The sequence below is a fragment of the Crotalus tigris genome, unplaced genomic scaffold (genome assembly GCF_016545835.1).
Source record: "Crotalus tigris isolate CLP2741 ecotype Arizona unplaced genomic scaffold, ASM1654583v1 scf7180000020218.1340706, whole genome shotgun sequence".
NCBI lineage: Eukaryota > Metazoa > Chordata > Lepidosauria > Squamata > Viperidae > Crotalus > Crotalus tigris.
The window spans coordinates 923,626-946,982 of NW_024097911.1; the positions used below are offsets into that span (position 1 = coordinate 923,626).

General features: G+C 39.3%; 1 protein-coding gene across 1 annotated transcript; it reads left to right on the forward strand.

Moving 5' to 3' along the window:
- The first annotated feature begins 1,089 nt into the window (after nt 1-1,089).
- LOC120318455 (deoxyribonuclease-1-like 1) lies at nt 1,090-20,820 on the forward strand. Its single transcript, XM_039366089.1, has 9 exons — nt 1,090-1,283; nt 8,501-8,660; nt 9,347-9,435; nt 10,456-10,542; nt 12,179-12,291; nt 13,389-13,501; nt 16,971-17,128; nt 17,364-17,460; nt 19,218-20,820. The coding sequence occupies exons 2-9, from the start codon at nt 8,517-8,519 to the stop codon at nt 19,350-19,352; spliced, it is 936 nt and encodes a 311-aa protein (XP_039222023.1). The 5' UTR covers nt 1,090-1,283; nt 8,501-8,516; the 3' UTR covers nt 19,353-20,820.
- Nucleotides 20,821-23,357: the final 2,537 nt, after the last annotated feature.

A 23,357-nucleotide genomic window follows, 5' to 3' on the forward strand; every position in this document is an offset into this window, starting at 1 on the left:
AACATAGCTTCTGGTATTCACCCAAGCAAATGATATCCTTTAGAAGGACATGCTCTATTGAAAAGCACACCTCAAGAAAAAAAGTGCCCACTGTTGATTTCCCAAACATCAAAGTGTTGGACAATCTCCCAGTAGGAAGCCATGGTTGCCAGCCACCACACAGGAATGACTACTTGCTTCTTCAAAGGGATTGGCTTACGCAAAATGATCAACTGATCAGCAATGTCAAAGAGTGTCTTCTTTGTCATGCTGAAGTTTTCTAGCCACTTCCCATCTCCCCATTCCCACAAAAGGAGATCCTTCCACCAGTTGGTGTGGATAGGGTAGACCTGCTGGTCCTTGGCAGCTGTGGCTGAACCTGGGACAACACCCATTGCCATTCTCCTCAAGTGGATGGTTTGTTGAGGCCCATAACCAACAAGCAGTGGACCTCTCTCCAACTAGTTCAGCAAGGCCCAGAGATTCTCAACCTTGCTAAGACAATGCCTTTTGGCTCCTGGCATACCTTTCTGTAAGGGTGTAAGTACTTTGCAGGCTAGCTAGGAGCACAGGGGTGCAGGAGGAAACAACACAAAGGTCCTGGGGAAGTGCCATTGTTCTGTTTGAACTAGAAAGTGCTAAGGAGGCAGCTTGGAGAAGCTAGAAAAGACAAAAACTGTGGCAAGAAAAAAAGTATCTTTGGCCAGATTCCGCTAATGCACCATTAAATAAACAATACCCTCTCCCTTTTTGATACCAACTTGCATCTTTGCAGGTCACGGAAAACTGGGGAAGTACAGAAGAGAAACCCCAAAGGTGCTTTTTCAGGAGGCAACTGGACTGTCTTGTTTTTGTTTTTTTTTTGAAGACATTTCACTTCTCCTCCGAAAAGCTTCTTCAACTCTGACTGGATGGTGGAGAACGGAAGGATTTATATACCTTGCAGAGAGCTGGTCATTTGCATTCTTTTCAAGAGTCGTTGAGGCCAATTGGAAGTTGTCCCAAAGCTGCTGAAAAAGCACCTTTGGACCAACCATGACCTGGGTGGCTGAGAGCCTCCGTAGACGTACAGAAGAGAAAGCGGACCTAGGAAGGCATTGGGCGCGAGCACAGATGAGAAGGCCTCCCAAAGGACGCGGAAGCCGCTGGGATGAGTCAGTCTGCGAGCGCCCTCCCTCTCTGGGGTGGGCTACCGGATTCGAGGATTCGTCGAGCCCCCGCCTCGTCTGCTGAAGCCCTGGATGGGACGGCGGCGAGAAGTGGGACTGACTTGGCGCCGGCGGTCACCAAACTCAATGTGGCAGGTAAGGCGCTTGGTAATCGAGGGAAGGGAGCCAAGGCCCGGTGCGTGAAGCACGGTCCGATCGCCCAAAGTGGCGGAGAAAGAAGGAAGGGAGGAAAGAAGGAAGAGAGGACTCGTAGCAGGAGCAACGTCCGGCGCCCTTCCTAGTTGTGGTGTTTGTGTCATGGCAGACGAGGTTCACCCCCAGTGATCCAGCTGGCTCTTAAGTGTGGAAATGCGGGTGTCCAAGATACCTCTGGATCCCCTCTGGAACCTTTGCAAGATCCATCCCGGTCCCCTCCCAAGCCGGTTAAATAACAGCCCGATGCCACTTCCTCTTTTACAGCAAGAGCTGCTGCTGTCAAACCATATACCAGCCCCATTTCCAAGTTCGGATGGTGGTTTTCAAGCACTAATTAGAATCGGCGCGTGCCAAAATGATTTGCTTCAATTGCGTGTCCGCGCAGGGCAGACGGCCGGGCAACTTTGGATAGCGCATCATTGGGGCTTGCCTTCCCTACTACGGTTTCTTTCAGTACTGATTCTGCTTTTTTTTTTTTTTTTTCTAAAATGCCATGAAATGGAACGGGAAGGAAGGACTTTTGGATTATTTATTAACTTATTTTATTTATAATTAATCAAACTTACATAGCTGCCCACCTTACCGAAGGCTACTCTCAATTCTCCCATTCTTCCATTGGCTGTTCGCAAAGGTGCAAAAATGTAGTCTGAGAATGAGCCCCAGGAGCATAACGATAAAAGGAGTTATAAATCCAAGGCTTAATTACAATTAACTAGATGGAAATTCTGCCAAGATTAAGGCTATAATAATATAGAAGGGATACAACATCTGTCATGGCCTTGATAACAATCCTCACATTCTTTTGTGCATGTGTGCCTTTGAGTCGGTCTTAACTGCTGGAGACTAAATGGACAAGTCTATACAGTTTGCTGGCAGCACTTTTAGAAGTGGTTTGTTTACCCTTATCTTCTTCCTAGGGCTGAGAGAGAGGGACTGGCCCCAAATTACTCCACTGCCATCTGGACCTAATTCACAATCCTGAATTCTTCAGTGCCTTTAAGCACTACACCACCCTGGCTGTCACTTAGACCCAGGCCAAGCCCCAAATCTATATTGGCCCAGGAAGCATTGACATACCTGGACTTTCAGTATCTGGATTGGTATCTGCTTTGTTGCCCTCCTTTCCATTTTTAACCTGGGTTTGTTGCAAAATATAAATCTCCCCTTCCTCTTATCCCTTCCAGTTTTTTTTTGAATTGAAAATTTTTAAAAGTTTTTACAAAAAACAAAAAAGACAACAACAAAAAAAACAAAACAACCCTCACCCAACCCCTCCCAAACCACCCCCTCCATCCCCCAGAGCTTCCCAGAGCTGAATATAGGCTTAATTGAAATTTTAAAAATCCTAAAAAAAAGTTAAACAACTTATAAAATAATTAACAATAAGATATATATAACAAAAAAAACCATAAACATTAAAAAGAAAAAGTGCCTAAAAAAGAAGAAAAAAGAAAGAAGAAAAGAGATAAAAAAAAAGAAAAAAGAGAAAAAGTACAATCTATAAAATATCAAAGTTTATATACAGGTTATAAAAAGGCTAAATGGTATTTTTTTATATCCAATTTGTATTGTGTGAAATTTATCCATTTTTCCCATACGGCAAAAAATTTCTCTTGCGATTGCTCCTTTAAGAAAGCCGAAATCTTTGCCATTTCCGCCAGATAGGAAACTTTAAAAAGCCACTCTTGCAAGGTAGGCAAAGATTCCTTCTTCCAATATTGCCCTACTAACAGCCTTGCGGCTGTAATCAAATTCAACATCAATATAACCTCCTTAGCATCACAATCAGTAATAATACCTAACAAAAACAGTTGTGGAGTAAATTTTACCCTCTTTCTAAAAATTCTTTGGATATTCCACCATATCTTAATCCAAAAAGCTTTTATATTTTTACACGACCACCAAATATGATAATAAGTGGCGTCCAGGCAACCACATCTCCAACATTTAGGCTGTAAGTCAGGATACATAAGAGACATTTTTTGTGGATCAAGGTGCCATCTATAAAACATTTTATAAAAATTCTCCCTTAAGTTCTGGGCTTGTGTAAATTTGACATTCCTCACCCAGATAGTTTCTCAGGTATCCAGTAGAACTGGTTCACCAAAATTTTGTGCTCATTTAATCATACAGTCTTTGATTAGTTCTGATTCTGAATCCAGTTCCACTAGAACCCCATAAATTCTCTTAATGTGAGTTCGTCTTTGATCCTTTACTTGTTTAAAAAGATTTTCATCTTCTCTAAGCAAGCCCATATTATGATCCATCTTCCATCTATCCACTATTTGTCTATATTGAAACCATGAATAGGTAATATTTTCATGTAATAAATCTTCCAAAGATTTTAACTGCCAATTTTGGCCATCCCATCTAAGTAGTTGTGTATAAGAAACCCTATCCATTTTAACTCCTCTCCTTATCCCCTCTATCGCATGCCAAGGTATAGCCCATAATGGTATTTTAAAATCACTTTTATAATATTTCCTCCAAACCCGAAGTAGAGAAATCCTTATAATATGAGATTTAAAAACCCGATCCACTTTTTTATTAAAAATTAAATAGGCATGCCATCCAAAAAGTAAATCCCAACCCTCCAGATGGAGTATTTCTACATTTGTTAAATTTACCCAATCACTAATTAATGTTAAAACCACAGCATCATAATATAATTTCAAATTCGGTACCTTGAGTCCACCTCTCTCACGGAAATCTTGCATAATTTTAAGCTTTACCCTTGGTTTTTTCCCTGCCCAAATAAATTTATTAATGCCTTTCTGCCATTCATTTAAATTAACCTCATTCTTTAAAATAGGTAGCATTTGAAACAGAAAGAGAAATTTTGGTAAAACATTCATTTTAATCACTGCAATTCTTCCCATAAGAGATAACTGTAACTTCTCCCAATTCTTCAAGTCTTTCTGTACCCTGACCCACAGCCTTTCATAATTATTCTTATACAATTTTACATTAGAAACAGATAAATTAACCCCCAAATATTTTATCTTATCAACAACTTCAAAATCAGTCAAATTAACCAAAATCTGCTTATCCCGATTAGTCATGTTTTTAGATAATATTTTAGTCTTATTATTATTAATTTTAAAACCCGAAACCCGTCCATATTGGTAAATCAGTTGTAGTAACTTTACTACAGAATAGGTAGGTTGAGACAAAGTAACCACCAAGTCATCTGCAAAAGCTCTTAACTTATATTCTTTTTTGTTAACTTCTATTCCTTTTATTTCCTGCGACTCTCAAATTTTAATCAACAAAATTTCCAATGTTAAAACAAACAGTAACGGTGACAATGGACATCCCTGTCTTGTACCTTTTTCTATTGTAAAAACCTCTGACAAACCCCCATTAACAATAAGTTGTGCCGTTTGTTTTTGATATATAGCACCAAAAGCTTGTAATATTTTTTCTCCAAAATTCATCTCCTCAACTACTCTTAACATAAACTGCCAATTCAATTGATCAAAAGCTTTTTCAGCATCTAAAAATATCAGCCCTGCAGAGATTTGGTTATTCTTATCTAAATATTCTAATAAATTAATAATTTGTCTAACATTATTTTTCATATACCTACCAGTTATAAAATCCGATTGATCCTTATGTATAAGCTGATGCATAACCCTCATAAGCCTATTAGCTAAAATTTTTGCAAAGATCTTATAATCTACATTTAAGAGAGATATAGGCCTATAATTCTTTGGTAAAGTAAGATCTTGATCCTCTTTTGGAATCAAGGATATAAAAGCACTGCGCCATGATGGAGGAATCTCTGAGCCCTGTAATATATTATTAAAAAGCTCACATAAAGGCTGAATCATCTCTTCTACTAAAGTTTTATAATAAATGGATGTCAAACCATCCGTACCCGGCGCTTTACCTAATTTTAATTGCTTAATAACTGTCACAATTTCCTCATTGGTAATTAAACCATTAATTTCTTGTTCTTAATCAACTTCTTCTGATAAACTAATTTACCATTATAATTTATTTTATCTATAATTCTCTGTCTCTGTTTCTTTCTTAATTGATAGGCCAACCATCTCCCTGGTTTATTAGCATTACAAAATGTATTTTGTTTCATAAACAATAAGTTAGTTGCGGTTTGATCAGCCATCAACATATTAAATTGTGTTTTTAGCAACTTTATAGATTCTTTAACCTTTTCATCTAAAGGATTTAGAATCAAAGACTTTTCTTTTAATTTAATCTCATCTTCCAGTTCCTTACGTTTCTGAATCTGCTTTTGTCTATGGACATTATTCATTTTTATCAGAATCCCACGCATGAAAGCTTTACCTGCGTCCCATACCATTGATACTGATGTTCCCTTATGCATATTTAAAGCAAAATAATCCTTTAAGCACTCCTTTAATTTTTGAACATTCCTTTCTTGTCTAAATAAGTTCTCATTCACCCTCCAGGATCTCCTCTCCTCTTTTTCATCAGCCATTTCCATCCAAACTGGACTATGATCCGTCAATGACCTAGGAAAGATTTTTACATTCTTTACCCTATTATATAAGTCAGTTGTAATCAAGAAAAAGTCAATTCTTGAAAAAGATTGATGTCTATCTGAGAAAAAGGTAAAGTCTCTCTCCTCTTGATTACGTTCACGCCAATAATCCCTCAGCTCCCAATCCTCTTTCAGATCAAAAAAGGCTTTAGGTAATTTGGCCTGTTTAAAAAAGGTAGAAGAACCTTTTTTGTCCCTTTGTGTATCTAAGACACCATTCCAATCTCCCATTAATATCACAGATCTATAGTCCAGTGAAGTTATTTTCTGATGTAACAATCTATAAAATTGTTCCTGTTGCTGGTTTGGTGCGTACAGTCCCACTATAAGTATTTTCTTACCATATAAACCAAGTTCAATCATAACATATCTTCCTTGAGGATCTGATTCTACCAGACAAACTGGTAGACTTTGCTTAACGTAAATAACCACACCCCCTTTTTTCCCAGGGGCAGGAGATACAAAATGAGATCCCAGACGAGCATTGGCTAAATATTTTTGATCTTTGAGTAGAATATGAGTTTCCTGCAAACAAATAATATCATTATTATGTTGCTTTAGGTAATAAAAAATTTTCTTTCTTTTCTGAGGGGAGTTAAGGCCGTTAACATTCCAGGTCAGGAACTTTGCCATCTCCCTTAACCAGGAGCCTGGAGAAGACTGCCTGAAGATCTGCCATTGAAGAATGTGTTGCAGAGCTCTTGGGTCTTGCTCCTCCCACCGGCAACGAGACACTTTCATGAGAAGATTCTTTAACTTCTTTCTTCTGTTGTTCCTTTTCCTTACGTCTATGCGCTGCACGAGTCATTCTCTGCTCTTTGACCTCTGCTTGGCGCGACCATTCCACCTGTAATTTTCCAGCAGCCATCAGACCTAATCCTTCAGACTGTTGTTCCACCTCTTTGCCGCCCAGAGCTTTCTGAATCATAGATGAAGATGAGCCTGCTCCCAGGACCGTATTATAAAACTCTTTAGCTTTAACAACCGTGTTAATCTGTAACGTGTCCCCGCATGGCTCAAAACAATACCCATCGGAATCTCCCATCTGAATGGCACCAGTCTTGTTTTAAGTTCATTAGCTAGAAAGGCAAAGTCTTTTCTATTTCTTAAAACTTTGGATGGGATTTCCTTTAGAATAATAACATCTTGGGCAGCAATCTGGAATCTCTTATTATAAAAAGCTTGTATGATTTCATTACGCAGAGATCTCTTTGCAAAGTAGATCACCACATCTCTTGGCAGATTCTTTTGTTTCGCAATCCAGGAATTAACTCTGTAAATTTTTTCCACTTCTCTACGTAGTCCATCTTTGTCCCTATTCAGAACAACAGCTAGATCATTAAGCACCATCTCTGTCAAATCTTGATTCATATCTTCTTTCAGACCCCTAATTCTCAAAGCATACTCCATTTCCCTATACTGAGACATAAGAATATCCTCTTGTGAGGTTTCCATCTTTTTTTCCATATCTTGGAATTTATCTTCAAGGAGGTCTACTTTATCTGCAACCTCTTCCACTCTGGAATCCAGCTTCTCGACCACAGAAGCCAGGCCTGATAAAGCTGTTACTATGTCTTGCCTCAAGATAGTATTATTCTCCTCTAAAAGCTCCTTCATTTCCTCTTTACTTTCAGATTTATTCTGTTTAAGAAGGTCTTTCATTTCCTCTTTACTTTCAGACTTATTCTGTTCAAGAAGTTGCTTCATTTCCTCTCTGATTTGGGATACAGCATTACCCATTATATCTTTAATGTCTTGTGCAGATAAGCCTGGCAAAGGAGGAGAAGGTGGAGGTGTGACTTTAGGTTGCAGTACTGGTGGTGTAGCTTTGAGTTGTTGTTGTACTGTTAGAATTGCAGGAGAGGAGACCACCTTAGAAACTATAGAGGCTGGTTGCCTCTTTGAAGCCATTTTTCAAAATCTTATTCTCTCCTTCTTTCTTCTTAAAAAAAAGAAAAAGAAAATACTAAAATCCTTAAGGTTTAGAAGAAAAAACCAGGGAGAGTGCAAGAAAAGAAATTCAAAACCTCCAAAACGCTTTCAAAAGAAAAGAAGAGCTTAAAAGCAGTCCATACGTTTCATTTAAGTCCGTTCTTTCTTTCCGGAAAAAAAAAGCAAAGCACTTTCAAAACGCCATCTTACTTTCACTCTCCAGACCAGTAAAAAACAAAAAAGAAGGAAATCAACATGAACTAAAAGAGAAATAAAACACTACACTCCAAATAAAATCCTTTAGACAGCTCTGTCCGCTTTAGAAGTCACTCACCAGAACACTTTAAGCGTGGAGATGGTAGCGGCGTTTCACTTTGTTTCCGAAGAAACAAAAACAGCTGGGAGGCGGAGAAAGCACGAACTGTGAGGGAGCACTCTTTCTACCCCCCCCAAAAATCCGTTAAGAGGTTCTACCTCTATTCGTGTAGTCTCTACCCCTTCCCTTCGCCCGGGAAGGGGATTTCGAGCCGCGGGCCAGCTGATGTCCGCTGTGCTCCGCGGATCTAACGCTGTCCCAGGAGGACGGCTACGGAGTAGCCGCCATCATCGTCGCTGACCACCAGAAGCTCCATCCCTTCCAGTTTTTCAAGCAATCTGCTTTCCTTCCTTTTGCTCTCTTTCATTCTTTCACATATAGAGTTGGATTCCTAAGGATGGATGCACCACGCTCTCTGCCTGCCGTGCTGCTCCTGCTGTTGTGCTCAGGAGCAGCTGCCTTCCGGATATGTGCCTTCAATGCTCAACGTTTTGCTCAAGGGAAGATGAACAAACCTAGAGTCGTGGAGATACTTGTCAAGGTAGGTGGCCAGAGGGAGTCCCCGGCTATTTCCTTCCCCTTTCTCTTTGCAGCCCTTGAAAAGAAAAATATGGAAAATGAATTTCTTCTGCTTTTTTAAAAATTAAATTAAACTTCTAGCCCTTATGAAGCTATTGGCAAAGCCTGAAATATTTGTTCAGCACTTGAGATCAGTACAAAGGGACTGACTCATGGCCTCACGGCATGAATTACCCCAGTGCATAATTTGGAACACATGTGCAATGGTGCCATAATGTGCATGATGTCACTCTTCCCCCAGAGCTCTGGATACTCATGTATCAATGCTAGAAGTCCATTTCAAATGAAGAAGAATTGGGTACATAGCAATGCAAAAGTCTTGATTCCCTTGTTACTCATCACCACCCATATACAATTCCTTGTCAAGAATATGTTTTGTTAAGTTAGGCTTGTTTCTAATTGACTGAAGCTAAGAGAAAAGCAATGGGAGCAGCTGGCAGCAATCTTCCTCTCCATCCTTCACGCCTGATACCTGAACTCATTTCACTGCTTTCTCTGATTCCAACTTTCAGGATAAGCTGCAATCAGATCAGCTGGGCCATATTGAACTGACTCAGTCACAGCCAGCTTTCCCCCCCAAAAATACAAAGGGATCCAAAGGGGTTTAATTCTAATACTCTGCTCTATTCCCTTCTTTTACGTCTACAGATCTTGGCTCGCTGTGATATCTCAGTCTTACAAGAAGTGATGGATGCAAAAGGAAAGGCAGTGCCTGCTTTGATGAATGCCTTGCACCAGTGAGTCTGACGGCTGGAGAAGAAACATGATCCAAAAGAGCAGAGGGACATAAATAGATGGGCAGGAATTGATGTCAGGGATGATTGAGAATTTGGAGCGATCAGATGCAGGAAAGGAAAGCAGAAAGGACCCATTTAGGCAAGAAAGGCAGTCCAGATATTTGAAAAAGACAAGTAGCAGTTGCCTTTCTCCTTATGGTGTAATGTAGTCTGGATTGTCAGGAGGGAGGGACTGCACTGCAGGGGGAAAAACATGGAAAACCTGGTCAGGAGAAATAAAGTTAACAGAATAACAGAGTTGGAAGGGATCTTGGAGGTCTTCTAGGAGAAAACTCAATACCATTTCAGACAAATGATTGCCCAATTTCTTCTTAAAAACTCCAGTGCTGGAGCACCCATAACTTCTGGAGGCGAGCCATTCCGCTAATAAATTGTTCTGTCAGGAAATTTCTCCTTATTTCTAGGTTGGTTCTCTTCTTGATTAGTTTCCATCCGTTGCTTCTTGTCCTGCCTTCAGGGGCTTTGGAGAATAGATTGACCCCCTCTCCTTTGTGGCAGCCCCTCAAATGTTGGAACACTGCTATTATATCACTCCTAGTCCTTCTTTTAGCTACTCATTTAAAACAGCTTCTCCCTAACAATTCCAAGACTTATCATTGTAGATGTATTCAAATAGTTGCTTTAGTTTGGCAAGATCAGGAGATTATCTAAGGCAGTGGTTCTCAACCTGTGGATCGGGACCCCATTTGGGGTCGAACGACCATTTCATGGGGGTCGCCAAACCATGCTGTCCACCATTTTGTTCCCTTTTCCCTAGCTGTCCTACTCCCTCTTATTGGTGGCCACACCTACTTGGGGGTCACCACAACATGGGGAACTGTATTATGGGGTCACGGCATTAGAAAGATTGAGAACCACTGATCTAAGGGTAGAAGATTCCCACCTTTCCATAGCCATGTACTGTACTCTTGGTTCAGAAAATAAAGCATGCTTAAATCCTATGGGATTTTCTTTTCCCAGGTTTGATGATCTACACAGCTACAGTTACCTCACCAGCCCTTTGCTGGGGCGTGGAAATTATCAAGAACGATATGTATTCATATACAGGTATATTCACTTAGTCCAACTACCTGTAGCAATATTTATGATTGGATGTACATGTGTTATTGAACATTAGGATAATAATGATGTCACCATATTTTTTACCATCTGTGTCAGATCCATTCTAATCCTGAATTCCTAAAGCAGAGCTATTTTTGTGGGAACCAGATCAGGCCTTTGAGAAGAGCTTGGCCAACACATACATGGTATGCTCACATATAAGCATTCTGAATCCATTTATTTTATTTGTTTTCATACCACTATACATACAAACTCGCAATCTTTTCTCTATCCATTTCTCATCCATCTATCAAACTATTCTATCTATCTATCTATCTATCTATCTATCTATCTATCTATCTATCTATCTATCTATCTACATCAGTGGTTCTCAACCTGTGGGTCGGGACCCCATTTGGGGTCGAACGACCATTTCACAGGGGTCGCCAAACAACGCAGTCCGCCATTTTTTCCCCCTTTTCCTTAGCTGTGCTACTCCCTTTTATTCTATTGGCTTTTGAAAGCCAATAGAATAGACTCTCTTGAATAGAGTCTAATTCTATTGGCTTTCAAAAGCCAATAGGAATTGTCCAGGCTGTTTCTGCCCTGCTGAGCCTGCCAAAAGTCCCATTCTGCAAACGGTGCTGCACCAGTTGAGTAGTCCTTGACTTACGACCGGTTGAGTAGTCCTCGACTTACGACCGGTTGGGGGTCGCGGCATTAAAAAGGTTGAGAACCACTGATCTACATCCATCCTTCCTTCCATCCATCCATCCATCCATCCATCCATCCATCCATGTTTCATTGTATCCTCTGTCACCTGCAAACAAGGGATTTGTATGCAGATCCTTCCACCACCATGATTCACTTCCAAACATTAATAAATGCCTTCAGAGTCTGCTATTTACATCTGCTATTTCCCAATTATCATCCTTTAGACACATTAAGAGTCCACCGTACCCTTAAACCTGGAGGAAACCAAGATTAAGAAGCTGTAAGATTCCACAAACTGCACATCTAGCAAGACCTCACAATTTAAGTTGCAGGAGATGAAAATAATTTGGATCCATGGGCCTAGCTTAAGCACACGAGAGAGGTCTGCAGCACAGGGCTGCTTATAGACCCCATGTGGCCAATCCTTGCCTTCAAATAATCTGCTTTTATTAGTAAAAGAATAAAGGACAGAACAATGTGCAAGGCTTGTCAGCAAGTTAGGCTTTATAATTTATAACCTCACCAACTCTCCCTTTATAATGCATAATCCATTAAGCAGAGCACACCATATAGCCATAAAAGATTGCTTCTTATAAGATCTAAAATATGGGTGAAAAAAAGAAAAATGACAACATCAGCAGAGCTATTGAGCCAATACAATCTTATTCCCTTCTTTACTTGTAAACATGCAGTGGTCCATCCAAGGTAGGTGGAGAAATGGAAAGCTAGATGGGAACACAATGGGAACACAAAAAGTATGGCAAAAAGAAACCAAATCCTTCCCCCATTACACTACCGAAGAAAATTATTTTGGAGATGGGAAGAGAAATCCAGCTTGGAGAGAAATCTATTGTTGGGTCTTTTAATGCTAACTTTCATCTCCTTCCTGGGACCAAGCCTGTTTTCTCGTGTTTTCCACTTCCTGTAGGAATCAGAAGGCTCAGATACTGGATTACTATACATATGAAGACCTGCATCCAGACCGACCTGATGTCTTTGCTCGTGAACCCTTTATCGCCCGTTTCAGCATGGCAAACAAAGGTGAGATCCCAGATTATAAATGGGGTTTCATTTCCAGCAAGAATAATTCAGATCTCTGGAGGAGAATGATCCAGAGGGAAGTTTCTGGCATTTTTTTTCTTAAGCCTCACTTCAAAGACTCCTGCTGTTCTTGAGATTTATAACCATCAGAATGCTCTGATCCAGAAATCTCTATTGTCCAATATAGTTGAATCCAGGGACAAGTTTAGAAAATGAGTAAGTAGTACGGCTTCTCATAAAATGGTAGAGAAATGACTGCTCTAAAAGTGAAATACAAGATAGTTGGTTGAGTAAGTCAGGACTTCAAATGCTTAATGAGACATCCTCCCTCCCTCCCCTAAAATAACAAAATATCAATTTAATTAGAATACAAATTTCAGGTGACAAACAAGATATTTACTCTAGAAGCATACTGAGTACAAGGTAACAATTGGATCTAAGCCTGTATTGTTAGCTTGTATACATGCTTTCACAAAGCACAACATAATTATCCTATTTATTTTGGAGAAGGAAAACTGACCACCGTTGGAAAATACTGATATTTCCCTCACCCTTAAATCAAAACACACCACACAATAACAATCATGGAAACAGAGAACAAGAACCTCTGCTAGCATTGTATGCCACCAGCATATTTTCCTTTTATAAACAAATTCCAATGTCTTTTTCCTTTTTTAATACAATATAATTTCAGTAGGAGGCTTAGCATGCCAGAAGATGAGCTAGCTCTTCTTGCTGCCTCATCTTTCTTTCCTTTCCCAAGAATTTCATTGGGTCATGTAGAGCAGCGGGTGGGGACCCTTTGCTTTCCAGCACCTGTGGCCAGAGTTTTTTTAAGAAGAGTTTCAATGTTTTCCACGATACCTGTATTCAGAGGTTTGTTTCAAGTCTAATCAAAATAACCAGGGGAGATCAGAGGCTCCAAAGTTTAGCTTGTTCTCACTGTTGTGGTTGAATTTGTTCTTTATTTTTTTGATTTATCCTGTACTGACTACCCAGGTACCTCAGTGGTTCATAACAATAATATGTTGAGTTTGGTTTCCGAGCTGAGTGGCTGATCCTTACAGTTGTCTTTTTCTATTTGTGCTTCTCCTAAGAGCTTCCAGAGCTGGTGCTGATCCCACAGCACACAATGCCATCCAAGGCAGAAGCTGAAATTGATGCTCTCTATGACGTTTTCCTTAATGTTCAGGAACGCTGGGCCACAGAGGTATGTCAATGATCGATGCAAGAGGCAGAGAATTTATAGAAGGGCCCCAAACATTGGAGCATTTACACTGCTCTCCCTCCTTCCCCCCAGTCCCTTTTCACTGCCAGTTGGCATCCCCAGCTACATTTGCAATATTAATATGATTTTGTATACAGCATATGGATACTGTATTCCCATAAAAGAAGACTTAACATATTCATTCATACCAGCAGCATCCATGGGATCCTGCTACTTTCATCACAAGGAAAGCAGCAGCATGCCATCACAGCACAATCTCCATTCCTTTGAGGCATGCACACAACATCACAATGCACATAGGAAAGGGCAGGGCTTTTACTGCGGTGATATGATGTGTTGGTATTAGTCTGGCTGCCCCTCTCCTCCCATCCCATTCCCCCTGCCTAGCAAATGGTGTTGATTCAAACATAAGAGAAAGCATTTCTCTGGAAAAGAAGGTCTTGAAAATAACCAGGTTCCAAACCACTCTTGTTTCAATCTCCAAGAAAATCTTTAAAATCAGCAAAAGTAGATTAAAAGTAGAATTAAATTTGTGATACATGTAAAGCCAGTTAGTATCCCACCAGCAATATTTCAGCTGAATTTAAATTTGCTGGGCAATTCCGAGCAACGCCACATTAATATTGCTACCACTTCCTGTCAGCTTATGTGACTAGCTAGAGTTTGCCATTTATGTAAAGTTTGAAACAAGCAGCTAATTCTACCAATTCTACCAATTCTGTGTCAGCTTCAACATTTTTCCCACTTACTTTATGGTAGTCATACACTGCCATTCATGAAAAGTCAGTACAAATGATCAAAACAAAGAAGGAAAATAAATTGCCCTTCTAATAAGTAACAGGTTAAAACAGCATTTTGTTATTCATGCATTCCTCTCATCTTTACAACAAACTCGTAACACGGCTTCTGGTATCCTTCTGCAATGTGCCCTGATGGTCCTTGAAAAGGATTACAAGGTAACAAAGGTAAAGCACCTTGAACGTTCAAGAGTAAAATAAAGTTTTGGTTGAACAATAGATTTCTTGGCATCTATTTAATGATTTATATCTCACTTTTATTTCTAAAAATCAAGGCAGCATACATTATGTTCCTTTCTCCTGTTTTTTCACCACAACAACCCTGTAGGTGGGCTGGACTGAGAGAGGTAGACTGGCCCAAAGTCACCCAGCTGGCTTCCATGCTGAAGGCAGGACTAGAACTCACCATTTCTCTGATTCTAGTCCAGCCTTTTAACTGTCACACCAACCTAGCTCTCAATATAAAAATGTTTTTCATTATGGCTTGGTCTCGGGTTTTAAGATTAATGTAAATAAGACCAAAATTTTACCTAAAAATATGTCTAGTCAGGAGAAGCAGATTTTGACTAACCTGACGGGTTTTGAGATTGTTAATAAGGTAAAATATTTGGGGGTGATGTTGTCTGTTTCTAACGTAAAATTATTTAAAAATAATTATGAAAGGTTGTGGGTCAGGGTACAGAAGGACTTGAAGAACTGGGAAAAGTTGCAATTATCCCTCATGGGAAGAATTGCAGTGATAAAAATGAATATTTTACCCAAGTTTCTTTTTCTGTTTCAAATGTTACCAATTTTGAAAAATGAGATTAATTTAAATGAGTGGCAGAAGGGTCTTAATAAATTTATCTGGGCAGGGAAAAAGCCAAGGGTTAAGTTTAAAATTATGCAAGACTTCCGTGAGAGGGGTGGACTTAAGGTACCAAATTTGAAATTATATTATGCTGCGGTGGTTTTAACACTAATCAGTGATTGGGTAAATTTGACAAATTCTGAGATACTTTATCTAGAGGGATGGGATTTACTTTATGGGTGGCATGCCTATTTAATATTCAATAAAAAAATGGATTGGGCTTTTAAATCTCATATCTTAAGAATTTCTTTACTTAGGATTTGGAGAAAATATTATAAAAGTGATTTCAAAGTACCATTATGGGCTATACCTTGGCATGCGATAGAAGCAATAAAAAGAGGGGTTAAAATGGATATGGTGTCTTATAGACAGTTACTTAAATGGGATGGACAAAACTGGCAATTAAAATCACGGGAAGAGTTAGCACAAGAAAACCTTATTTATTCTTGGTTCCAATATAGGCAATTATTAGACAGATGGAAGATGGATTGTAAGGTGGGTTTTCTTAGAGAAGATGAAAATCTTATCAAGCAAGTGAAGGATTCAAGACAAACCCACATTAAGAGAATTTATGCGGTTTTAGTTGAATTGGATTCAGAAACGGAACTAATTAAAGATTGTATGATAAGATGGGCGCAGAATTTTGGTGAGCCAGTCTCATTGGACACCTGGGAAAATATTTGGGTGAGAAATGTCAAATTTACACAAGCACAGAACTTAAGGGAGAATTTTTATAAAATGTTTTATAGATGGCACCTTGATCCACAAAAAATGTCTTATATGTACCCTGACGTGCAACCCAAATGTTGGAGATGTGGTTATAAGGAGGCTTCCTATTATCATATTTGGTGGTCATGCAGAGAGATAAAAGCATTTTGGATCAAAATATGGTGGAATATCCAGAGAATTTTTAGAAGGAGGGTAAAATTTACTCCGCAATTATTTTTGTTAGGTATTGTTACAGATTGTGATACAAAGGAGGTTGTTTTGATGTTAAATTTGATTACAGCCGCTAGGCTGTTAGTAGGACAATATTGGAAGAAGGAATCTTTGCCTACATTGCAGGAATGGTTTCTTAAAGTAGCTTATCTGGCGGAAATGGCAAAGATTTCGGCTTTCTTAAAGCAACAAACGCAAGAGAAGTTTCTTGCTGTTTGGGATAAATGGATAAAATTTATACAATTTAGATTGGGTACACAAAAATATTATATAGTTTTTTCATAAGTTTTATTTTCATATATATTATAGATAATCTTTTTATATATATAAATATAAAGTTCTTTAATTTTTATTTTTACTTCTTAAGCCTATATTCTGCTCTGGGAAGCTCAGGGGGGGGGAAGGGAGGGGGGGTTTGGGAGGGGTGGGGTTTTTTTTTTTATATATATATGTATTGTTTAGTTTTATTTTTTTTGTATATGTTGTCTCGTTTTGTATTCTTTTTTCTTTTTTGTAAAATTTATAAAACTTTTAATAAAAAAAAAAAAATATAAAAATGTTTTGTTATTGCCTTTTTGAAGCTGTTTTTCCCCCTTACCAGTTTAGCCTATTATCTTGAGGTTTCCTAGTGGTCTTCCATCCATGTTCTAACCAGGCCCTACTCTAATTATCTTTTCAAGGTCAGCCATGGTGTTGCCACTTGCTGATATCAAATGCTACTTATTATTCTTGTAAAACATCACCACATTGCTGGATGAAGATCTGTCAATAATAGGTGCAGCTGAGTCAATGCTAACTTGCTAATTCTACTAGTAATTTAATGATTTTGAAAGATCGGATGTTATTTCTATTCCTTCCCATACAGGACATGATTTTCTTGGGTGATTTCAATGCAGATTGTGGATATGTGGCCAAGAAACGTTGGAAAGACATCCGCCTGCGCCAGAAACCCGGCTTTCATTGGCTGATTGGAGACCAAGCTGACACCACCGTGCGAGAGAAGACCCACTGTGCCTATGACAGGTGGGATCAGGACTGCTTGGGTGCAGGACTTTGGCTCTGAAGGGCAGGGTACTGCTCATCAGGAGGGCCCAAATGCAGTAGGGTTCCCTTATCATAAAAAAAAGGAGCTTATAACATCCTGACTTTTTAGAATTATTATTTCATTGGATCGCCAGCAGGATCCAGCATCCTAGCTCAGGTCAAACGAACTGTTACAAGATCCATCCTGCTATAATCCATTTCTTCTTCCCAACAGAATTGTGGTTCATGGTGAAAGCTGCCTGGATGCTGTAGTGCCTGGATCAGCTCGACCATTTGATTTCCCCAAGGAATTTGGACTTTCTGAGGAAGAGGTATCAGTTATTTTTGGAAGAGAGACAGAAATCGATATAACTACATTCAGTAGAAAAAGCTGTTTGCTTGTCTAGTTCGTTTTGTTTCTAAAAAGGGCATGCAAAGCAACCTTTCCAAAAGCTAAGGGAGTACAGTACAGAAAACATAACAATAACATAACATGTTAGCAAGGTTACATAAGTGCAATAAATGAAGGCGCAGGATAATATGGTACAGCCCCAAAACAGAGAAAATTTAGTTATATTGAAAGCTCAGTGATTTTTTTTTAAAAAAAGAGGGAAATCTTTGTATATCCAATATATATTTAAAGATGGTGAGATACATCATCATCATCCTACATCAGTAATGGCGAACCTTTTAGAGACTGAGTGCCCAAACTGGAACCCAAAACTCACTTATGCATCGTCGAGTGCCGGGTGGGTGGGGCCCATTGGCTGGATGTGACCCATTGGGTAGGCGTGGCCAATTGGGTGGGCGTGGCTGAAGTGGTAACGGCAGAATTGGTGGGACTAAAAAGTTCCATCAATTCCAACTTTGCGAGATCTTTTTTTTTCCCGCGAGAAGTTGAAATTGACTGATTGATTGGGCTTTTTTCTTTTTGCACATGGTGGCAGAGGCCTAAAGCGAAAAGGTTTTATAAAACCCAGCTGAAGGCCTAGGACTGGGGCGATGGCACACGTGCCCACAGAGAGGGCTCTGAGTGCCGCCTCTGGCACCCGTGCCATAGGTTTGCCACCACTGTCCTATATCATCAAGACTTGTGGTGGCACAGTGGTTAGAATGCAGTATTGCAGGCTAGTTCACTGCTCATTGCCCGGAGTTCAATTCTCAACCGCTCAAGGTTGACTCAGCCTTCCATTCTTCCAAGTTGGTAAAATGAGGACCCAGATTGTTGGGAGCAATATGCAGACTCTGTAAAACCACTTAGAGAGGGCTGTGAAGCACTATGAAGTGGTATATAAGTCTAAGTGCTATTGCTATTGCTATCATCACCGTCCTCATGTATTAAAGTGTATGCTGCTGGACTCACAATGACTCTGGGCTGCCAATCCTCACATAACAGGCAGGAAAGTCATACATAAGATATATATTTTTTCAAATACCTTGATCTGAAACTACTTAGGGCCTTCTTCATAAGAAATGGTGCTTGGATTACAGCTTAGAAACAATGTATGATTCGTAAAAAGGTCAGTTTAGTAGAGAAAAGGGTATAATGACAATACAGTGTGGCTGATTAGATTGTGACTTAATTTGTTATGCAACCCTTTTATCCACAAAAACAAAGTAAAGATCATCATCTGATCTTTTTGCATTGTGGGACCCAACCGCAAGTTTGATCCAAGAATTTTGTAGTTCAGGCACTAATTCTCTGTACTATGATAGGCAAAAGATATTTAAAGAGGGGTGCTAAAGTCACAGGAGACTGGAAAACCAATCCCTGACCACCATTTCTATAAAATGTCAAGATATGTTTCATGACTCCCTCTAACTATATCATGTAATGTCTGAGAGATTATCTGTTTCTTCTCTTATTTTGTCTTCTTCATTAAGTTCCAGTTACATGGCCTTTGTCAATGATGAGCTTGATTTGGGATGATGGAAGCTATAATCCCACATCTCTGAAAAGCATTGATGTGGGAAAGATTGGGCTAAAGTGTTAGAATTGGTGATGAAGGCATTTCTTCCCTTGGGTACAGAGCAGAACATAGGAACATTTCTACTTCTGATCCTTTTTCCCCCTCTCTTCACTTTCCAGGCCTTAGAGATCAGCGATCATTATCCTGTAGAGGTGGAACTTGTCTCATCCTGTAAGAAACTCCAGCCAGCTACTTTAGCTGGTCTTGTGTTGCTGACCATAATTGTGATATCAGACTCAAGATGTGGCATATGAAGGAAGAAGATGGCTGTTGTGCTAGTCCTAGAACGATACAGGTGGAGGCTTACCAAAAGGGTACTTATTACTCTCACAAGAGTACTTGAATCAATTATGTTGATTCAGCTTTCATCTGTGGTGAGCCCCTGGTGTTGAGAAAGCCTGGGAAGGCTTCATTATAGAGACCCCTTGTCAGTCAACAGGAGTAATGATTTACCACCAGCTTATCAAGTACTTAGGAGGCAAGGGCTTGACAGCACAAGGAAACAACAGGCAATGGCTTAATAGCTGGCCATCAACACCCCAGTCAACAACTAAAAAGCCATACGCAACCAGGCACTATATAAATACCAGAGAACAGCCCAAAGCACACACTCTGCTAGAGAGATATTCCCCGAGGATGGGCTCCAGCACGAGTCCAAAATCTTGGAAGACTAACCCTCTGATCCCGATGACCGACTCAGTAGTTCTCCCCAAAGTATCTACCTCTGGAGTGATCCTTCTCATCAAGATTGGCAAAAGGACCCTTCAGGCAGTAAAAATGTATAAGGTTTTCTCATCCAGTTGAGCATTGCTTGGACAAAGACTTTTTCAGTTTGGGTATCTACTCATATTCTTGAACACCCTTACATGCTGACTTCTTGATTCTCCTTCTTGATTGTATTTTGGCTCAACTACCTCAGAGATCCTGAATACTGGATAGCTTCTGTCTCACTCTTGCCTTCCGTCAGAAACTCAACCTGGGTTCCAGGTTACAAAGAAGGCTTCCTTGGGCCAGACTCATGATCTAAGTTCAAAAAGGTGACAACAGGACCTTCCTCAAAGAGATGTATGTATTGTAGCTTTGTCCTATAGTCTATTTTTTCTATGTTCCGTCATAGAGAAAATGGACTAACTATCCATTAGTACATGGATTTTTAAAAAAAAAATCTTTCCACTGAAGTTCATGGGATAAAAATCTTTCATGCCAGTTCTGAGGCTGCTGTGAAAATATATTTCAGTGGGAGTATGGTTTGGATAAATAAAAGATGCAATGAAAATCAGCTTTTCTCTTGCACTGATGCTTTCACCCATATTTTTGGATATTCTGACAGAAGATCTAATCTGGAGAAACAATCATGCTGGCAAATGATTTTGCTGTGATGTTTTGCAAGTGATAAACATGGCAATGACATATCTTGCATTCTACCAATATACTGAGATTTCTGCCTCTCTCCCTCAAATGGACAATCTCAAATATAGGATGTCTATCTGGTATCTTAATCAGACTAGCCAAAATGACACAAAGGTATGTGTGTAATATTTGAAATTGCCCATAACTCTTCATTATGTGAAATGAAAACAAATAAGTAGGATGAAAAGACATTAAGACTACTAGCTCAAAAATTAAGCTGAATACCATAGATATGAGCTTTACAATTTAACTCAGCCTGGAAGAGTGCGCCAAGCTTTCTGGAACAGTGAAATAAGAGACATAGAGACAAAAGAAGAAAGAAGAAAAGCAAGAACTAGTTATTCTTTAATCAAGCAAGTAATGGAGAGCCAGTTCGTTTCTTTTTTTTCTTTTTACTGTGGAGCTTCATTTAGCCAAGGAATTCAGTTAGAGAAAAAAAACTATGACAATAATTAATGTTTAGACCACATTCTAGAAAATGTAAAGCACCTTACATGTAATATCTCTATTCCTTGAAACAATTATTCACGAAGGCATTATTCAGCTATTTTGCAGATGGGGAGTTGAAGCTGAGAGAAGCTCACTTCTGGATATCTCTTTAATGGAGAAATAGATCTTTATGCTTCTGGTGCCATCATGTCAACAGTGATCATTTTACAAATTCCAGATGTGCAGCATTTATGTGCGGATCAGTCATAGGGAGTGAACATGGGCCTTACACGACAGCTGAATCCCTAGTCAATGAATTTGCTTTCTGTCTTGTTCCAAAAAGAATGAGCATGTGTTTTCTGTTGCAGCGGATAACTTCAGTGGATATCAAGTTGGATTCCTACCTCTTCTTAAATTTGCAAATAAAGATCTGTCAGCTGCTGGGGGAAATTAAGATCTCTCCTCATCTAACTTTTTACTTAAGTGAACCACGTAAATGTAAATAGCTGACTGACTTGCAATCCTATAACTGTTTTACTATGGAATACCAGTGGGGTTCTTATGGCTGTGGTCTTTCCAGTATGAGGTGCATTAATTGGGTAAATAACTAACATTTAAGATAAAAGAATATTGGCATTTTCTTTCTTATTTTTGTAAAGAAAATATCAGCTCCTTGGATTTTATTCTGGAGCTGTGGTATTTACAGTTTCAGGAAAACTGTACGTCATTGTTTTATTTGTAAAACTGGGTATTCCTCTATTGAAAATTCCTTTGATGGATACTTTCCAATTTAAAACAAAAGCGTATTTCCTTCTGCTACAGAAGACTTCTTTGGGAGGAAATCCAAATTTAACCCGTATTTAGCTTTCTGTCATTTCTGCTCAATGCAATTTCTTCCGTCTTCAATGGACAGGGTGAATTAACTGCATTTTCAATAAGTGCGTCCATGAATAAAATGCTCTGGAGACTGCTTATGTATAGAGGTAGTCCTTGACTTACAACCTTTCTTTAGTGACCATTCAGAGTTACAATGGCACTAAAAAAGTGACTTATGATTAGTTTTCTCACACTTAATGGCCTCGTGTCGTGTTTTAAAAATTCAGATGTTCGGCAACTGGCATGTATTTATGACAGTTGCACTATTCTGGGGTCATGTGATCCCTTTTTATAACCTTCCCAGCTACAGTACCTTCTGACAAGCAAAGTCAATGAGGGAAGCCAGATTCGTTTGACAGCTGCATGATTCACATAACAACCGTGGCATAAAAGGTCATAAAATGGGGCGCAGCTCACTTAACTGTTTTGCTTGGCAATGGAAATTTTGGCTATGGTGCTGGAGAAGACTCCTGCGAGTCCCTTGGACTGCAAGGCGTTCAAACCGGTCAGTCCTAGAAGAGATCAACCCCGACTGCTCTTTAGAAGGCTAGATCCTGAAGTTAAAACTCAAATACTTTGGCCATCTAATGAGAAGGAAGGACTCACTGGAGAAGGGCCTAATGGTAGGAAAGATTGAGGGCAATAGAAGAAAGGGACGACAGAGAATGAGGTGGCTGGAGGGAGTCACTGAAGCAGTAGGCATGAGCTTAAATGGACTCCAGAAGATGGCAGAGGACAGGAAGGCCTGATGGGTCAGACACGACTTCGCAACAAATGGTCGTAGGTCAAGGACTACCGGTAGTCTCCCTTCTTTAGTAGCCAAACAGGGAATCTGGCTACTAAAAAAAGAAGTGGGGAGTGAATAACAAGGAACGTAAACATCAGCACAAAATCATGGGAATAGGACACTTGATATTTTTCCTCTTGACTCAGAGAATGTTTCACAAAAGAATAATGCGTATGTTTTGTCTGTGTGTGTGTGATTCCAACCTATCCCACCGAGCAGTGGGAGATTTATTTTTTATGGTATAAATATTATATATTTTACAGCAGAAGGTAAGCTATACCAATATCTGAAAATTGCCAGCAAAAATAGCATTGACATTTACATGTTGAAGTTCAGTTCCCTGTACTGCTTAAAAAAAATAAATCTTGGCCTAAATAAATAGGGACAAACCCATGAGTAAAATTTTCCACATGAATCTGTAACTTTCCTAAGTCCTTCATTTATTGCTTTAATATGCATCTTCGTGACAGATCTGTCACGATAAAGGAAAACACAGGAGACTTTAGATCATTATATGAAAAAAAAATCCTTTTCAGCAATCTTAATGTATTTCCGGTGATTCATATATTTCAGCGCTTTCTGCACTTTTACTGCTGTCTAAAGTTAAGCACATGATTAAGCTAGCTTTTATTGCAATTTTAAATTTTAACCAAAAAGGTGTTGCCAGTTAATGAATATTGAAGTAGATGGATAGTTTTGTGGATTTTATATCAGGTACTGGTTTTATGGTTCCACTGTTTATTTTGCAAAACTGGTG